General features: G+C 49.4%; 2 protein-coding genes and 1 long non-coding RNA gene across 5 annotated transcripts in view; 1 reads left to right on the forward strand and 2 right to left on the reverse strand.

The window, feature by feature from the left end:
- Positions 1-4,878, reverse strand: part of gucd1 (guanylyl cyclase domain containing 1) — a 20,423-nt gene extending 15,545 nt beyond the window's left edge. The window contains exon 1 of the mRNA XM_068005433.1: positions 4,517-4,878. Coding sequence (XP_067861534.1) covers positions 4,517-4,847 — 331 coding nt within the window. The 5' untranslated portion in view covers positions 4,848-4,878. The remainder of the gene's footprint in view (positions 1-4,516) is intronic.
- Positions 4,344-18,673, forward strand: snrpd3 (small nuclear ribonucleoprotein D3 polypeptide). 3 transcript variants are annotated; one of them, XR_010967164.1, is made up of 3 exons: positions 4,984-5,207; positions 13,670-13,924; positions 18,594-18,667. XR_010967164.1 is itself a non-coding variant. In XM_068005434.1 (2 exons), the coding sequence occupies exons 1-2, from the start codon at positions 5,082-5,084 to the stop codon at positions 6,570-6,572; spliced, it is 579 nt and encodes a 192-aa protein (XP_067861535.1). In that variant the 5' UTR covers positions 4,977-5,081; the 3' UTR covers positions 6,573-13,662. The 3 variants fall into 3 exon arrangements, 1 of the variants encoding a protein (XP_067861535.1); XR_010967163.1 differs by lacking the exon at positions 13,670-13,924 and having other exon boundaries at positions 4,344-5,207; positions 18,594-18,673; XM_068005434.1 differs by lacking the exons at positions 13,670-13,924; positions 18,594-18,667 and adding an exon at positions 6,120-13,662 and having other exon boundaries at positions 4,977-5,207.
- Positions 13,042-16,903, reverse strand: LOC137341928 (uncharacterized). Its single transcript, XR_010967165.1, has 2 exons — positions 14,073-16,903; positions 13,042-13,906 (listed from the first exon to the last, which is right to left on the reverse strand). It is a non-coding gene; the product is annotated as an uncharacterized lncRNA (long non-coding RNA).
- Positions 18,674-19,370: the final 697 nt, after the last annotated feature.

Raw genomic sequence — 19,370 nt, forward strand, 5'->3', positions numbered from 1 at the left:
AACCATGAACTATTAGAATGAATGTAGGTGACAGCCATGGCTCAGTGGGTAGCACTCTCGCCTCTCGATCAGAAGGTTGTGGGTTGAAGTCCCACTCTAGAGAATTGAGCACATAATCCAGGCCGACACTCCCAGTGCAGTACTGAGGGAATGTTGCACAGACGGAGGTGTGTCTTTCAGATGAAATGTTAAACCGAGGCCCAGTCTACCCTCTCAGGTGGATGTAAAAGATCCCATGGCTCTATTTCGAAGAAAAGCGGGGGAGTTCTCCCTGGTGTTCTGGTCAATATTTATGCCTAAACTATCAGCAATCATTATCTGATTGATGTTTCTGGGATCTTGCTGTGCGCAAATTGGTTGCCATGTTTCCGACACGACAACAGTGACTGCACTTCAGAAATACTTGACCGGCTGTAAAGCTCTTTGGGACATCCCGAGGTCATGAAAGGAGCGATATAAAGTGTGAGTCTTTCTTTCTTTCCTATTAAAAAGATGCCTAAAATATTATACATGATATACACAGACTGACTCTTTTAAACAATTGATTTCCTCCCCCCACTCTCCTGGAGTTGCTGACAGGTGTACGGCTCCATGGGGAGTCAGCTAACCTCCAGAACATTGCCGAGTGACCATTCTTTATCCATCAGCCTAGACAGGCTACTGGATCGAGAGTGGGAACGGGAGCCCTGGCTGATTTCCCTCTTAGTCCAGGGACACAGAGACCAATTGTAGAACTCCACCTTACTGAGATCAGCTAACTCAAATAAACAAGAGTAGGTCACTCAGCCCATCGAGCCTCTGCACTGCCATCTTCTCATCCATGGCAACTGGTTATCTTTTTAATCCCAACTCCCTGCCCTTTCTCCATGTCCCTTAATACCCTCACTTCCCAAGTAAGTATCTCTCTCAGTTTTAGATACCTCCACTGATCCTGAACCCATGGCCATCCAGGGCATTGTTTCACATCTCACAACCCTTTAATGTAAAGCAGCTTTTCCTGGATTGACTTTGGGCTGGTTTAGCTTGAATTCTAAGATTCTGTCCCCTTGTTCTGGATTCCCCTAGCAGAGGGCAGAGCTATTCCCTACCTATCCCATCAGTTCCCTTAATTATTTTAAATACCTCAAATCACATCACTCCTTAACCTTCTCGTGTGCAGGGAACATAACCCAAGTCTTTCATCGTAATTCAGTCCCTTCATCCTTGGTATCATCCTGGTGAACTGCTGCTGAATGTTCTCCACCCGGTATATAAGGTGAGCACCCAAAACTCACCACAATGTTCCAGCTGAGGTCTGCCCAGCTCGGTATAACTGCATTAGCACTTCTTTGCTTTTATATTCTACGCCTCTTGTGATGAAACCCAGCATCCCATAAGCCTTTTGAACACTTTATATACACATGCGAACCCCTAAAAACCCTTTGTTGATCCAGCCCCCCAATACTTCCCCATTGAGACCATAGTCCCATCATCAAGCCCCCCAGTAAAACAACAACTTGCATTTATATAGCGCCTTTAATGTAGTAAAACGTCCCAAGGTGCTTCACAGGAGCGTTACCAGACAAAAATTGACACCGAGCCACATAGGGAGATATTAGATCAAAAGCAAAATATTGCAGATGCTGGAAATCTGAAATAAAAATAGAAAATGCTAGAGAAGCTCAGCAAGTGAGGCAGCATCTGTGGAGAAAGAAACAGAGTTAACGTTTCAGGTCAAAGACCTTTCATCAGAACTGGAATCCAGCATTTTCTGTTTTTATAAGGAGACAGTAGGACAGGTGAGTAAAAGCTTGGTCAAAGAGGTAGGTTTTAAGGAGAGTCTTAAAGGAGGAGAGAGGTAGGGTGGTTTAGGGCCTCGGCAGCTGAAGACACGGCCAGAATTGGAGGAGCGCAGAGATCTCGGAGGTTTGTAGGACTGGAGGAGGTTACAGAGACAGGGAGAGGCGAGGCCAAGGAGGGATTTGAAAACAAGGATGAGAATTTTAAAATCGAGGCGTTCCCGGATGGGGAGCCAATGTAGGTCAGCGAGCACAGGGATGATGGGTGAATGGAACTTGGTGCGAGTTAGAATATGGACAGTAGAGTTTTGGATGCGCTCAGGTTTATGGAGGGTGGAAGATGGGAGACTGACCAGGAGAGCATTGCAATCGTCGAGTCTAGAGATAACAAAGGCATGGATGAGGGTTTCAGCAGCAGATGAGTTGAGGCAGGGGCGGAGATGGGCGGTGTCACGGAGGTGGAAGTAGACGGTCTTGGTGATGGACAGGACATGGGGTCAGAAGCTCATCTCAGGGTCCAATAGGATGCCACGGTTGCGAACAGTCTGGTTCAGCCTCAGACAGTGGCCAGGGAGAGGGATGGAGTCGGTGGCTGGGGAACGGAGTTTGTGGCTGGACTGAAGACAGTGGCTTCGGTCTTCCCAATATTTAGTTGGAGGAAATTTTTTCTCGTCCAGTACTGGATGTCGGACAAGCAGTGTGAGAAATCAGACAGTGGAGGGGTTGAGGAAGGAGGTTGTGAGGTAGAGCTGGGTGTTGTCAGCGTACATGTGGAACCTGACGTTGTGCTTTCGGATGGTGTCGCCGAGGGGCAGCATGTAGAGGAGAAATAAGAAGGAGACCAGGATAGATCCTTGGGGGACTCCAGAGGTAACGGTGTGGGAGCGGGAAGAGAAGCCATTGCAGGTGATTCTCTGGTTATGACTGGATTGATCAGAATAGAACCAGGCGTGGGCAGTCACACCCAGCTGGACAACGGAGGCAAGGCGTTGGAGGAGGATGGTGTGGTCAACCGTGTCAAAGGCTGCAGACAGGTGGAGAAGGATGAGAAGGGAGAGTTTCCACATTCATAGTCACATAGGATGTCATTTGTGACTTCCCATTTAGATCATACTTCTGTCTCACATGCAAAGTGATAACCTGACACTTTGTTACATTACACTGCATCGGCCATTGCTCTGCTCACTTGCTTTATCTATCTATATGCTTCTACTATTTCCTGCTATCCTTTACAATTCACTGTGCTTCCTGGTTCCGTATCTCCTGCAACCTAAATCCTCTCTGCTTAATTCCCAAATCTGGATCATTTGGTAAGGGGTGAAAGACTGGAGCCCAGCATCAATCCCCAGGGGACACCATTTGTCACTGCTCATCAAACCAAGAAGGTTTAGACTAAACTCCCTGTCTCCTCTCTCCCAACCAATTTCCAATTCATGCAACAAGCCTCCCTCCAATTCCATGCGCCTTGGATTTAGCTGCAATCTCTTGTGCGGAACCCTGTATACAACATCCGTTGAGTCTCCTCTTTCCACCTCCTCGGTCAGTTAAGGTTAAATGTGATCTGTCTTTTACTAAACCATGCCGACTCCCCTAGATTTAGTGGGTTTGCAACCGATCAGACTTGCTGATCCTGAGATTTTCCCAATGTTGACAGCTCTGAGGAAGACGATACCGTCACCGCGCCCCTCCCCTGACCCCCAATACTGAGGAGGCTCCACCGGTGAGAGACTAACTGAATTATTTATAAATAACCCAGCTCAGGGTCTGGGGGTCGGTGCTGATCTCGGGGGTCTCCGGGCTGGGGGTCGGTGCTGATCTCGGGGTCTCTGGGCTGGGGGTCGGTGCTGATCTCGGGGTCTCTGGGCTGGGGGTCGGTGCTGATCTCGGGGTCTCTGGGCTGGGGGTCGGTGCTGATCTCGGGGGTCTCCGGGCTGGGGGTCGGTGCTGATCTCGGGGTCTCTGGGCTGGGGGTCGGTGCTGATCTCGGGGTCTCTGGGCTGGGGGTCGGTGCTGATCTCGGGGTCTCCGGGCTGGGGGTCGGTGCTGATCTCGGGGTCTCCGGGCTGGGGGTCGGTGCTGATCTCGGGGGTCTCCGGGCTGGGGGTCGGTGCTGATCTCGGGGTCTCCGGGCTGGGGGTCGGTGCTGATCTCGGGGTCTCTGGGCTGGGGGTCGGTGCTGATCTCGGGGTCTCTGGGCTGGGGGTCGGTGCTGATCTCGGGGTCTCTGGGCTGGGGGTCGGTGCTGATCTCGGGATCTCTGGGCTGGGGGTCGGTGCTGATCTCGGGGTCTCCGGGCTGGGGGTCGGTGCTGATCTCGGGGGTCTCTGGGCTGGGGGTCGGTGCTGATCTCGGGGTCTCCGGGCTGGGGGTCGGTGCTGATCTCGGGGTCTCCGGGCTGGGGGTCGGTGCTGATCTCGGGGGTCTCTGGGCTGGGGGTCGGTGCTGATCTCGGGGGTCTCTGGGCTGGGGGTCGGTGCTGATCTCGGGGGTCTCTGGGCTGGGGGTCGGTGCTGATCTCGGGGTCTCTGGGCTGGGGGTCGGTGCTGATCTCGGGGGTCTCTGGGCTGGGGGTCGGTGCTGATCGCCGCCCACCGCCCAGGTTGGAAGGCGCTTGAGAGGTGATGGCCCCCGCGGTTGAATATCCCGTCAGAGTCTCGGGTGAGGCAACGCCCAGAGTCTGAGCCCAGGCCCGGGACGAGGACGGGGGCACTCGGGCCCTGCGCGGTTTACACATTTACCCCTCAGGATGTCCGGATCACTGGGTTTCATGGTCGCGGCCGCTGCTTCTCCCCGGGCCGGGGGGACCGTTGTCGCGGTTACACACTCCCTGACAACCCGGCGCTGGCGAAAGTCCGAGGTCTGGGCCCGTAAACCGCGAGCTTTGTTTATTTCTTTACCGGCCACCTCTCCCCGTCTGGCACCGAAAGGTCGGCGGGCGCTGGGGTAAAATACCGTCCAGCCGCCATTGCAGGGGGCAAAAAGAAACACTTCCGGAGCGGCGTTGGCAGGAACAGCGCGGAACGAATGTGGCGCTTCTTTGCCGGGGGAAGGGGTTTGTGTCGGACTCATTGGGAGAGGCGAAGGGGAGCTTCCGGTTAATGGTCGGTGCCAGGTACCCTGGGAAGCTGGAAGACCTTTCCTCGCACTGACTGCTGGGAAGCTGGAAGACCTTTCCTCGCACTGCCTCCTGGGAAGCTGGAAGACCTTTCCTCGCACTGACTCCTGGGACGGCGGAGGACCTTTTAAGACCCAAAGCGCGCGGTGAGTTTCTGGCCTGGAGACGGAGTCGAGTGTCGCCGCATCATGTCGATCGGAGTCCCCATTAAAGTGCTTCATGAGGCCGAGGGCCACGTCGTGACCTGCGAGACCAACACGGGCGAGGTTTATCGGGGCAAGTTAATCGAGGCCGAGGACAACATGAACTGTCAGGTGAGGCCGCGCGTGTCCCGGGGCCGGGGGAGCGTTCGGACAATGCCCGGGGCCCCGGCCTGACGTTAAACCGAGGCCCCGTCTGCCCTCTGGATGTAAAGAATCCCGTGACACTATTGGGAGAAGAGCAGGGAGTTCCCCCGGTGTCCGGGCCAATATTCATCCCTCAACCGACATCATTACCACCGGTTAACTGGTCATTGTCTCACTGCTGTGCGTGGGATCTTGCTGTGCGCAAATTGGCTGAAGAAAGAACTTGCATTTATATAGCGCCTTTCACTCATTCCCTCCCCCCTCATAGAATGATACAGCACAGGAGGAGGCCATTCGACCCATCCTACCTGTGCTGGCTCTTTGAAAGAGCTCCAATTAATCCCACTCCCTGCTCTTTCCCCATAGCCCTTTGATCATTTATCCAATTTGCTTTTGAAAGTTATTCTTGAATGTTAAGTAGTGAGATAGGTTGCCAATTTTTGTTTTGCTCCCTCTCCCCTTTCTGCTTGTAGATGAGGGTGATGATGCTTTTCCTCATGGAGTCTGACATGCTGCCTGCCAGAAGCATACCCCCGTACACTTCCAGCAGGTCTGGGCCTATCCAGTCCCACAGAGCTGAGTACAACTCCACCGGTAAGCCGTCGCTTCCGGGAGTCCCACTCTTCTCGAAGGAATGGACGGCCTTTGTCAGTTCGTCCAGAGTTAGCGGGTGATCCAGACTCTCCCGCTTGCTGTCGTCTAGAACTTCAGTGATAGACAACAAGAAGGATTGGGAGGCTGCGCTGTCTGTGGGCTTCGTGTTGTACAGTCCGGCATAAAAGGATTCGCAGATCCTCAGTATGTCTGGCTGCGAGGACGTGACTGAGCTGTCCTTTTCCTTCAGGCTGCTAATCAGAGATCTCTCTGTGCATCTTTTAGAAGAAGAAACGTGAGCAAGTCTCGTCCTGCTCCAGGGAGCGGACTCTGGACCGGAAGATGATCTCGGAGGCCTCTGAGGCAAAGAGCGAGGCTTGCTGGTCCTTCACCTCTGAGTTCCTCCCCGACATCGATCCCCATCAACTGCAGCAGGAGACTATTCTGCATGCTTTTCTGGAGTCGGGACGTTTCCCTCTGCCTCTCTCTCCTTCTGAACACCTTTTGAGGATGAAGAACCTCTTGATGTTAGCCTTTATGGCTTCCCACAAGTGTACTGGGGAATCAAAGAGGGGCTTTACGGTTCTCCAACCTTTGTCATCCCTCTTCAGTTCCTCAATGTTTCCCGGGTCAACAGTTTCGCGTTCAGCTTCCATGTCCCTCTGCCCACACTCTGATCGTCCTGTCGGTGACAGTCGGCCAGGAGGAGGCAGTGGTCAGAGAAGAACACCGCTGTGACTTTGCTGGATCTGACCTTGAGCGTCAGGGACGCAAATAGGAAGTCTATCCTGGAACGGACGGACCCGTCTGGTCTGGACCAGGTGTATTGACACATAGCTCCGTCTGCAGGGTTGCTGAAGACGTCGCACAGCTTGCCGTGATTCACCGCTGCCGGATCGTCCAGCCGCATCGATGATACTGTTAAAGTCACCGCCGAGAAGGACCGGCCTGGACGTCACCAGCTGTAGCGGGAGCTGCTGAAAGACGGCCGGGCGCACGCTGTTCAGAGTTGGGGCGTACACGTTGATCAGCCGGAGCGGAGTGTTTTTGTACATTACGTCTGCTACGAGGAGGTGACCCCACCGCCTCCTTTACTTTGGTGATGGTGAAGTTGCCTTCCCGTAGCAGATCGACGGCCCATGGGCCCATTGCCGGTAATTGCTGAGGTGCACTCCTGCAAGAACAGCAGGTCGCTCTTGACCTTGGCCAGGTAGTCCAAGGTCAACACACATTGCGTAGTGCATTTAACGCTACGCATGTAATGGATGCGACTTTCAGACCCACTTTAACAACAGTTTAAAGACCCGCCCAACAGTCCGTTTGCTGTTTCCAGCTCTTGGCCGTGTCCTTGCATCCAGGTGATCTGTGCAAAGTGTTCCACGCTCCCTGAGCTGAGGTACGTGTCCTGTTCTGCCTCAGTGGGGGTCGTCGTACCGCCGGGGTGACATCGGCGGCGTGTGGTGTCCGGTGGAGAGTCCGTGCGATCCTCGATCGGTTGGGGTTCCTCGTCGTTGCTGCTCCCAGTTTCCCGGAACCAGTCTTCACTCTCTGCGGTGCTGCTCTGGGGGTCCCGGAGCTTGTGTGCGCTGGGCACTTTGCTGCTCCCGGCGTCCCGGAGCTGGAGGTGTTGTCGCTCCCAGTGTTCTGGAGATGGAGGGGGTGTCGATCCCGATGCTGTCGCCTTGGATGTTTTGACTCTTTTGGTGAGAAGCCTGGCTGCCTCACTCCTGTCGTCCCTCCTCGTCAGACGCGGGGTAGTCACTGTAGTCCGACTGCGACTCGAGTGCTCTTTTACCCCTGGTTGCAGTGTCGGCAGGAGCTCGTTTCCTTTCCTCTGGCTTCCTCTTTCTGTTGTTCTTGCTCACGAGCTGCCATTCTTCCTCTGCTGCCTCCTCGTCCATGGACTCTGTGTCGTCTGGTGGGAAGGCTCGGAGCTGGGTGTCGGGGTCTGGCAGTTTTCGGCTTGACCCTTTCCTCGCTCCTTGTCTTCCTGGGTCGGGGTCTTCTCTGAGGGGGTTGCGGGTTCTTGACCTTTGGGGCAGCCTTGCTTGTTCCCCCCCCCCCCCCCCCCCCTCCTCCGTTGTGTTGCTCTTGGCCGCCTGGGCATAGCTGAAGCTGCGTTTTGGGCAGGCCCTGTAGAGATGGCCATCCTCCCCGCACAGGTTGCAGCGCTTGCTCTCCTTGCAGTCCTTAGTCTGGTGCCCTTCCTGGTTGCAGTGCAGGAGGCCGCCATGTGGCCGGATTTGCCGCAGATGTGACAGACTCTGGGTTGCCCCACATACATGATGTACCTTCGACTTCCTCCGACGGTGAGGCTGGAGGGGGCGGAGGATGTTGCCGTGGGCGACAACTCAACGTTGCCGTGACCTCCCTCTTGCTGGTCCAGATCCCGAAATGGTCGTTGACGTCAACGCTGTTCTCCGCCCCGTTGACGTATCTGGCGAGGAACGTCAGCACATCGACGACCAGGACATGTGGGTTGTACATGTGTACAATCAGCTTCCGATTCCTTTGCTTTGGGAGGGTGAAGAGTGGCTGGTGAGAATCGCCAGCGGTCCTTCGCTCCCCTTCTCCTTGAACACCTGAAGAAGCTTCTGACATCCAGCGATGGTCTTGAAGGTGACATCGAAATATCCGCTTCGAGGGAAATCCTGTAGGCAGAAGATGTCCGTTGCTTCGAATCCACAACAGTCGAACAAAACTCGTTTCACAAAAAACGCACGATCCATCGGCGTAACACTTTCAACTGTCTTTACCGTCACCCTGACGGTGTTTGGCACACCATGGCCTAGTGCCCGGATGCCCTATGCTGCCATTGTAGTATTGATGTAGTCCTTATGCAAACTTAGGGGCAGAGCCAGCACACGAATTGACCAATCGCAGCAAAGTCCGCACTTTGCGAGCGCATGAGGTCGCGTCCAGCGTTCTGGTTTGCTCAGATCCAAAATAAGCCCTAATAGGAACACGCTTGATCTTAGCCAAAAGGCCGAGAAGTCGTCTTCGTGATCAAGGTCTCTCCCCTGCCAGGATGCTGCCTTATTTACTGCTGTCACATGCCAAGCAGACGGTTTCACCGATCAGTCCACCAAGATCCCCAGATCCACCCGTAGCCCTCCTAGTTTGTAGTTACAATGCTTTTTTCTCCTTCCCTAAGGCTCATCACTTTGCACTTGTGATACTGAATTTCAGTATCTCATTTGCCACTCAGTCCAATTTCCTGCTCTATCTGGATTTCTCTCCACTCATCAGCCTGCTGTTCGGAGCACTGCCCCAACCCCTGGTGTTGTGGGAAAACAGTGTCAGTTTTGTCTCTTCACTCCTCCGCGCCCCCTATTCCCATATCACTGATGTACGATGTGAACAAAGTATTGATCCTCAGGCTAAAGATCTCTTGGGATCGCACCCCTTCCAATTCCCCCTGGACATATCTATCTGCCTGCCTTCCCCCCCCCCCCCCCCTCCCAGGACACATCTGCCTCCCTCCCTCTCCTCCTCCTCCTCTTCCCCCTGTCTCCATTGATGTAGCCAGCTGCCAATGCATTTTGACCACTGTGCCCTTATTCTGTGCCTCTATTTTATTGGCCAGCCTCCTGTGTGGTTGTGGTTCAGAAAGAACCATATAGAGCCTCGCACATCCCCGGATGTCCTACCTAATGAATTATGTTTGAAGTGTCGTCACACCTTACTGTCCCTGGAGTTCCCCTTTTCCACAAGCTGTGATGTGATTTCACGGAGCCTTAACTGGGTCTTCCCTCCTCCAGCCCTACAACCCTCCGAGATCTCTGCACTCCTCCAATTCTTGCCTCTTGCGCATCCCCGATTTTAATTGCTCCCCTGTTGACGGCTGAACCTTCAGCTGCCTAGACCCTAAGCTCTGGAATTCCCTCCCTAAACCCCCCCACTACCCCTCTCTGCTCCTTTAAAACCTACCTCTTTGACCAAGCTTTTGGTCACCTGTCCTAATATCTCCTTATGTGGCTTGGTGCAGAGCACTGTAAAGCTTCACAGTTGTACAGTTACACTCTACTGGGTTGGTGATAATAGATCAGCATTGCCTGCCTTGTTTACTGCTCTTTTGTTTTAGAATCATAAGAAATAGGAGCAGGAGTAGGCCATACGGCCCCTCGAGCCTGCTCCGCCATTCAATCAGATCATGGCCGATCTTTACCCTCAACTCCACTTTCCTGCCCGATCCCTATATCCTTGATTCCCTTAGTGTCCAATAACTATCTATCTCAGTCTTGAATATATTCAACAACTGAGCATCCACAGCCCTCTGGGGTAGAGAATTCCAAAGATTCACAACCCTCCGAGTGAAGAAATTCCTCCTCATCTCTGTCCTAAATGGCCGACCCCTTATCCTGAGACTGTGCCTCCTAGTTCTAGACTCTCCAGCTGGGCAAACAGCCTCTCAGCATCTACCCTGTCCAGCCCTCTCAAAATCTTATGTTTCAACATGCAATAAAGGCTAACCTGCCATTTGCCTTCCTAATTGCTTGCTGTGCCTGCATGTTAACTTTTTGTGATTCGCATACAAGGACACCCAAATCCCTCTGAATACCAACATTTCTAAGTCGCTCACCTTTTTCAAAAAAAAAGTTCTGCTTTTCTATTCTTCCTACCAAAGTGAATAACCTCACATTTCCCACATTATACTCCATCTGCCACCTTATCGCCCACTCACTTCCCTGTTTTCTCTCTCCCTCCTTTCTTGAATAGCAGGTTTACATTTGCTACCTTCCAATCCACCGAGACCGTTCTAGAATTTAGGGAATTCTGGAAGATCAAAACCAATGCATCCACTATCTCTGTGTAGGCCAACAGGGCCAGGGGATTTGTTGGCTTTTAGTCCCATTATTTTCTTTTTTCTTTACTGATCTTAATTTCTTAAAGTTCCTCACCCTCGTTGGACCCTTGGTTCCCCACTATTTCTGGTATGTTTTTTGTGTCTTCTACTGTGAAGATAGATACAAAATATTTGTTCAATGTCTCTGCCATTTCCTTATTCCCCATTATAATTTCTCCTGTCTCTGCCTCTAAGGGACCCACATTTACTTTTTGCTAATCTCTTCCTTTTACTTGTTGAAGCTATTAGCATCTGTTTTTATGTTTCTTGCTAGTTTACTCTTTCAGTTTTCTACTTCTATCAATTTTTGGTCATCCTTTGCTGATTTCTAAAACCCTCCCAATCCTCAGGATTACTGCTCTTTTTGGCAACATTGTAAGCTTCTTTTAATCTAATACTATCCTTAACTTCTCTAATTAGCTATGGTTGGATCATTTTTCCTGTGGAGTTTTTATTCCTCATTGGAATGTATATTCATTGAGAATTATGAATCATTTCATTAAATATTCACCATTGCTTATCTACCATCATATCTTTTAATCTAATTTCCCAATCTACCTTAGCCAACTCGCCCCTCATACCTATGTAATTGGCTTTGTTAAATTTAAGACCCTAGCTTTGGATTTAACTACATAACTCAATATGAAATTCTATCATTATGATCACTCACCCCCAGAAGATCCTTTACGATAAGATTGCTAATTACCCCTGTCTCATTACACAACACAAGATCTAAAATAGCCTGTTCCCGAGTTGATTCCTTGACATATTGATCTAGAAAACTCTCCAATGCATTCCATGAACTCATCCTCCAAACTTTGCCAATTTGGTTTGCCCAGTCTATATGAAGGTTAAAGTCTCCCACGATTATTGCATTACCCTTGTTACATGCTCCTCTAATTTCCTGATTTATATTCTGCCAAACACTAACAGCTGTTAGGGGGCCTATAAACTACTGGAACCAATGTTTTCTGCCCCTTGTTATCTCTTAGCTCCACCCATATTGTTTCGACATCCTGATTTTTCTGAGTTAAGATCCTTTCTCACTACTGCCTTCATTTCATCCTTTATTATCAGGGCTACCCATCACCCTCTACCCCCCGCCACCTTTTCCATTTTGCCTATCTTTTCTAAAGTCAAGTACCCTGGAATATTTAGTTCCTAATCTTGGTCACCCTGCAACCATGGCTCAGTAATGGCTACTAGATCAAACCCTTTTATCTCTATTTGTACCATTAATTCATCTATCTTGTTACGAATGCTTCGTGCATTCTGATGTGGCGCCTTAATTTAATTTTTTACTATTTTTTTCTCCCTGATGTGACCTTAGTCACTAATGCCCTATTACCTTTGTTAATCTCGCTCTCCCTTCCTGACACACTCTGCTTGTTTTTACCCAAATCACTACTCGGCTCTGTAGCCTTGATTTTTCTCTTTTTAGACTTGGAATTTACCCTTACCTGCACCTCACTTCCCCTCCCACCCCCCCCCCCCCCCCCAATTAGTTTAAAGCCCTATCTACTGCCCTAGTTATTCGATTTGCCAGAATGCTGGTCCCAGCCTGATTTAAGTGGAGCCTGTCCCAACGGAACAGCTCCCTCTATTCCCAGTACTGGTGCTAGTGCCCCATGAATTAAAACCCCTGCTTCCTACACCACTCTTTCAGCCATGCATTTATCTCTCTGATCTGTTTGTCCCTATGCTGATTTACGTGTGGCTTAGGTAGTAATCCAGAGATTATTTTCTTTTAAGGTTCTGCTTATTGATTTGGACCCTAGCTCCTCAAACTCCCTCAGCAGAACCCCATTCTTAGTTCTGCCTATGTTATTGTTTCCTACGTGGACCATGGCAACTGGATCCTCCCCTTCCTGCATCAAGTTCTTTTCCAGCCATGAGATGTCGTCCTTGACCCTGGCACCGGGCAGGCAACACAGCCTTCGGGACCCTCGGTGACGGCTACAGAGAATAGTGTCTATCACTTCCCCCCCCCCCCCCCCATCCCGACTTGAATGGCCTCCTGTACCACAGTGCCCATCCTTCCTGCAGTCGTTGTTCTCATCCACACAGGTAGCAAGTACCTCGTACCTGTTGGACAAGAGCAAAGCTGAGGCTCCTCCACCACTGCATCTGGGGTCCTCTTACCTGCCCTGACTCTGTCACATCCTCCTGTCCCTGACCACTGACCAAATATAAACCACCACCTAACCTAAGGGGCGTGACTGCCTCCTGGATCAAAGTGTGCAGATAACTCTTTTCCCCCCTTCCGGATGCGTTGCAATGTCTGCACCTCGGACTCTTTTTATATTCCAAATTACACTTTTTCATCAAATTTAAAGATACCACAATTCCAAGGTGATACAATTCAGAACAATACAACACTGATCGTACGATACGATTTCAGTATTGCAATTTAAACACAGTACATATCTTAGTCATGCTGTACAATACAAGGTGGGATGGCCTTACATGTTGGCCTTTCCCCATAGAGCCTTTGCGTAGGTTGCACCTTGCTTCAGTGAGTCACGCAGCACGTACTCCTGGACCTTGGAGTGTGCCAGTCGGCAACACTTGGTCGTGGACAGCTCCTTCAGCTGGAAGACCAGCAGGTTTCAGGTGGACCAAAGGGCCTCCTTCACAGAGTTGATGGTCTTCTGGCTGTAGTTGATATGTCTGTGTGTCCCGGGGAACAGCCCGTAGAGCACAGCGTCCTGTTACCAAACTGTTGGGGATGAACTGGACAAATACCAACGCGTCTCTCTCCACACCCTCTGCACGAAGGGCAGCCCATCAGGAGGTGGACAATTGTCTCCGCCCTGCCGCAGCCTCGAGGGCAGCTCGCGGTGGCGCTGAGATTCTGTGCGTATTGGAAGGATTCTTATCACTACCATCCAGTCTACATCCTGGTGCCTGTTCAGTTCTGGCAGCAAGTGGCATCGACCGCCTGGTTGGGGAAATGTTTGATTGGATCCACCGTCTCCTTTCCTCTCAGGCCTCTGAGAACGTTCTGTCGACCACTGTTTGACGGCCTTGTGGTCGAAGGGGTTCCTCCTCAGGACCTTCTCCACCTGGGACAGGTTGCGGAGGACGGTCCAGCTGGATGGGACAACTCTAAGCCGAAGTTCCTCGAGTTGCAGACCCTTCCTGCAGATGTAGTTGCCTGGGATCTCGCTGCTCTCCACAAACTCCCACATGCTGCAGTTACAGCACACCACCTGCACTGCCATCTCTAATTAAATAAAACAAGGTTAGATAAAGTTTTTTTTGTAATTAATTCACTTGGTTTATTTAATTTATCTAGTTTAAGTTATTAATTAATAAAGTATTAGCAAGTTATAGGTTCCTAGTTTAAACCACTCCCCTAGATTAGAGAACAAAAATAATGTATTACTCACCAACCTGCTGTCCTGTCACTCTTCCAAACTTCTGTATGTGTTTGAGTTTGTCTCCGCTTTTTGTCCCCACTCATGACTAAAAACAATAACCAATGAACTAAATACTTACTGACTTGCCCTCTGTCGGTGGTCGGTACTTGCTGTCCGTAAAAATAGGAGCAGTGTTTATGGTCTGAAGTTATTGAAATGAATGTTGAATCCGGAAGGTTGTAAAGTGCCTAAACGAAAGATGAGGTGGTGCTGCTCCTCGAGCTTACATTGAGCTTCATTGGAACAGTGTAAGAGGTTGAGGTCAGAGTGGGAGTGCGAAGAGGAATTAAAATGGCAAGCGACTGGCTGGTCAGGGTCACGCTTGTGGACTGAGCAGAGGTGTACAGCAAAGCGATCATTGAAGAGGAGACTGCATTGTGAGCAGTGAATACAATATACTAAATTGAAAGAAGTACAAGTAAATCGCTGTTTCACCTGGAAGGAGTGTTTGGGGCCCTGGATGATCGGAAGGCAGGAAGTGAAAGGGCAGGTGTTGAATCTCCTGCTCTCGCACAGGAAGGTGCCGTGGGGAGGAAAGCGGGTGTTGGAAGAGTGGATCAGGGTGTCGTGGAGGGAGTGGTCTCTTCGGAATGCTGAAAGGGGAGGGGAAGATATGTTTGGTGTATCACGCTGGAGGTGGCAGAAATGGATGAGGATGATAAGTTGAATGTGGAGGCTTTTGAGGTGGTAGGTGAGGACAAGGGGGACCCGTATCATGGTTCTGGGAGGGAAGGGGTGGGGGCGGAAGTGCGGGAAATAGGGTGGACACGGTCGAGGGCCCTGTCAACTACAGTGGGGGGGGAATCCTCAGTTGAAGAAAAAAGGAAGATTTGTCGGAAGCACTGGTGTAGCAGGTGGTATCTTCAGAACAGATGTGACAGACGGAGAAACTGGGAGACGGGAATAGTTCTTACAGGAAGCGGGGTGGGAGGAACTGTAATCCAGGTAGAAGTGGGAGTTGGTGGGTTTATAGTAGATATTGGTTGACAGCCTATGCCTCGAAATGGAGATAGAGATGTCGAGGAAGGGAAGAATCGGAGATGGACCATGTTAAGACTAAGGAAGGGTGGAAATTGGAAGCGATGGCGATTTAAATTTTCTAGTTCGGGGCGAGAGCAGGAAACGGCACCGATACAGTCGTCAATGTACGGGAAAAAGAGGTGAGGGAGGGGACCTGAGAAGGACCGGAACAAGGAATGTTCCACGTATGCCACAAAAAGGCAGGCATAGCTAGGACCCATACAGGTTCCCTTGGCGATACCTTTTTGTTTGGAGGAAGTGAGAAGTCAAAGGAGAAGTTGTTCAACGTAAGAACAAGTTCAGCTAGGCGGAGGAGGGTGGAGGTGAATGGGGACTGGTTGGGTCTCCGTTCAAGGAAGAGGAGGAGGGGCTGCAGGCAGTCATGATGGGACCTGGAAACTGTTGGTGGTGGAGGGCGTCTGATGAGTTACGGATATAGGTCAGAAGTGCGACAAGGGGAGAAAAAAGAGTCGAGATGGGAAGAAATAAGTTCCATGGGGCAAGAACAGGCTGAAACGATGGGGCTCCCAGGTCGGTTCTGTTTGTGGATCATGGGAAGGAGGTAGAAGCGGGCTGTGCGAGGTTGGGGGACGATGAGGTTCGAGACCATGGGTGAAAGATCTCCAGAGGAGATGAGGTCAGTGACAGTCTGGGAAACTATGGCTTGATGTTCGGCGGTGGGGTCATGGTCTAGGAGGAGGTGTTGGAGAGTTGGCGTTCAGCCTGTGCAAGGTAGAGGTCTGTTCACCAAACAACAACAGTGCCGCTGCTCATTGCTCGTTTACTGTTTTCTTGGCCAGTCTTTGTTTCTAGTCAACCTGTACTAGATCCCTTCTCAAATCACTGTAATTGGCTCTCTTCCAGTTGGGTATTTTTTCTTTGTCCCTTTCCATAACTACGTTAAACCTAATTATATTATAATCACTATTATCCAGATGTTCTCCCACTGAAACACTCCATTTGCCCTACTTCATTCTTCAGAACTAGATCCAGCACTGCTTCCCTCCTCGTTGGGCTAGAAACATACTAATTAAGAAAGTTCTCCTGTCCACATTTTAGGAATTCTTCACCCTCTCGCCTTTTACTCTTTTTTCCCCCCAGTCTATATTAGAGTAATTCAAGCATCCTAATATTACTGCTCTATTATTTTTACATTTCTCTGAAATTTGCATCCAGATTTGCTCCCCTATCTGCTTCTCCCTATTTGGGGGTCTATAGTAAACACTCAGCAGTAAATAGCTCCATTTCTGTTCCTTAATTCTAACCAAATAGATTCAGTCTTTGAACCCTCTACTATATCGTCCCACTGTAGAACTGTAATATTATCCTTGATCAATACTGCCACCCCCTCCTTTCGTTTTTCCTTCTCTCTCCATCCTGAATACATTGTAGCCAGGAATGTTTAGTTCACATTCCTGCCCATGTTTAAGCCAGGTCTCCGTTATAGCCACTGAATCATAACCCCATGTGGCAACTTGCGCCTGCAGCTCGTTCACCTTATTTATAACATTCCTCACATTAAAACACATTCATTCCAACACCATGCAAGTCTACTTTGCTTTTTTCCTCCATCTAATTCCTGCTCTTTCTACACTAGTCTTTTTCTGTTGCGCTTTTTCCCTCCTAGTTTTATATGCACCTTTTCTCTCCTCTCTCCTGCTTCCTGGTGCCCATCCCTCTGCCAAATTAGTTTAAACCCTCCCCCGCAGCACTTGTGAACCTCCCCACGAGGACATTGGTCCCTGTTCTGTTCAGGTAATCCCGCTTGTACAGATCCCTCCTGCCCAGAACAGGTCCCAATGGGGGGGTTGCAGGATAATTACGTCCCGTATCATTCAGAATATTTACTATTTTGTGCTGATCCTCAGTTTCAGTCCAGTTTGCTTCTTTGAGTTTTCAGCTTTTCTCTGATTGCCCTTTTACTGTTGCAATACTGAAACATTTCCTTAGTGCTTTTTAGCCTCTGCTGTCTCTCCGATCACCCTTTCAACATGTTCCTTCATTTTCTGGTACTCATCCCAGTGGATCCCTTCCTCTTTCTGTCACCAAGATTTGTAGAGGTTATTTTATCTGATAAATTCACTTGTAATTTCTTTGTTAATCCATTTAAGGCCTTGCCTCATTAGCCTGAGCTTGCTGGTTCTAGGGATGTATTTATCCTGCATGCTCAGCATTATTTGCTTAAAGATCCTCCACTGGTGTTTTTGAACAACCTCCACAAATCAATTTACTCCAATTGTTCCCTCACTTGTTTTGAGTTTAGCCCTTTTAAAGTTGGATACCTGATTCCTGGTCTTTGGTATTTCTGACTCCCAAATTTGAACTTGATCATTCCCTGGTCACTGCCCCCTGGAGGTGCTACAGGTTCCTGTCCCTGTTCTGGGTCATGAATAAATACCAGATCAAGATGAGCAGTGCTTCTTGGGGCTTTCCTGACACATTGGTTCAAGAAACAGTCAGTACCAACTCTGACTCAAGTTCACCAGGGTTTCCCAGTTTACATTTGGTTGATTGAAGTCTCCCATTAGGAACAGGAGTAGGCCATTCAGCCCCTCGTGCTTGCTCCGCCATTTGTTAAGATCATGGCTGATCTGTGATCTAACTCCATATACCTGCCTTTGGCCCATATCCCTTAATACCTTTGGTTGCCAAAAAGCTATCCATCTCAGATTTAAATTTAGCAATTGAGCTAGTATCAATCGCCGTTTGTGGCAGAGAGTTCCAAACTTCTACCACCCTTTGTGTGTAGAAGTGTTTTCTAATCTTGCTCCTGAAAGGTCTGGCTCTAATTTTTAGACTGTGCCCCCTACTCCTAAAATCCCCAACCAGTGGAAATAGTTTCTCTCTATCCACCTTATCTGTTCCCCTTAATATCTTATAAACTTCAATCAGATCACCCCTTAACCTTCTAAACTCCAGAGAATACAACCCCAATTTGTGTAATCTCTCCTCGTAACTTAATCCTTGAAGTCCGGGTATCATTCTAGTAAACATACGCTGCACTCCCTCCAAGGCCAATATGTCCTTATGAAGGTGCGGTGCCCAGAACTGCTCACAGTGCTCCAGGTGCGGTCTAACCAGGGTTTTGTATAGCTGCAGCATAACTTCTGCCCCCTTGTACTCCAGTCCTCTAGATATAAAGGCCAGCATTCCATTAGCCTTATTGATTATTTTCTGCACCTGTTCATCACACTTCTATGATCTATGTACCTGAACCCCTAAGTCCCTTTGGACATCCACTGTTTTTAACTTTTTACCATTTAGAAAGTACCCTGTTCTATCCTTTTTTGATCCAAAGTGGATGACCTCACATTTGTCTACATTGAATTCCATTTGCCACAGTTTTGCCCATTCACCTAATCTATCAATATCCCTTTGTAATTTTATGTTTTCATCTATACTGCTTACAATGCCACCAATCTTTGTGTCTTCGGCAAACTTAGATATGAGACTTTCTATGCCTTCATCTAGGTCGTTAATAAATGTTGTGAATAATTGAGGCCCCAAGACAGATCCCTGCGGGACTCCACTAGTCACATCCTGCCAATGTGAGTACCTTCCCATTATCCCTACTCTTGTCGCATTTCGCTCAGCCAATTTCCTAACCAAGTCTGTACTTTTCCCTCTATTCCATGGGCTTCTAACTTAGCTAACAGTCTCTTTTATGTGGGACCTTATCAAATGCCTTCTGGAAGTCCATATAAATAACATCCATTGACATTCCCATGTCCACTATTTTAGTCACCTCTTCAAAAAATTCAATCAGGTTTGTCAGGCACGACCTACCTTTCACAGATCCATGCTGGCTCTCTCTGATTAATTGAAAATTCTCTGTGTTCAGTCACCCTATCCTTAATTATAGACTCCAGCAATTTCCCCACAACAGATGTTAGGCTAACTGGTCTATAATTCCCTGGTTTCCCTCTCCTTTCTTAAAAAGCGGAGTGACGTGCAATTTTCCAATCCAGAGGGACAGTTCCTGAATCTAGAGAACTTTGAAAGATTATAGTTAGGGCATTTGCAATGTGCTCACCTACTTCCTTTAAAACCCTGGGATGGAAACCATCTGGTCCTGGGGATTTGTCACTCTTTGGTGCTATTATTTTCTTCATTACTGTTGCTTTACTTATGTTAATTTTATCAAGTCCCTGTCCCTGATTCAATATTAGTTTTCTTGGGATTTCCGGCATGCTATCCTCTCTTTCTACTGTAAATACTGACGCAAAGTAATTATTCAACATGTCCACC

This window comes from Heptranchias perlo, chromosome 25, assembly GCF_035084215.1.
Source record: "Heptranchias perlo isolate sHepPer1 chromosome 25, sHepPer1.hap1, whole genome shotgun sequence".
NCBI lineage: Eukaryota > Metazoa > Chordata > Chondrichthyes > Hexanchiformes > Hexanchidae > Heptranchias > Heptranchias perlo.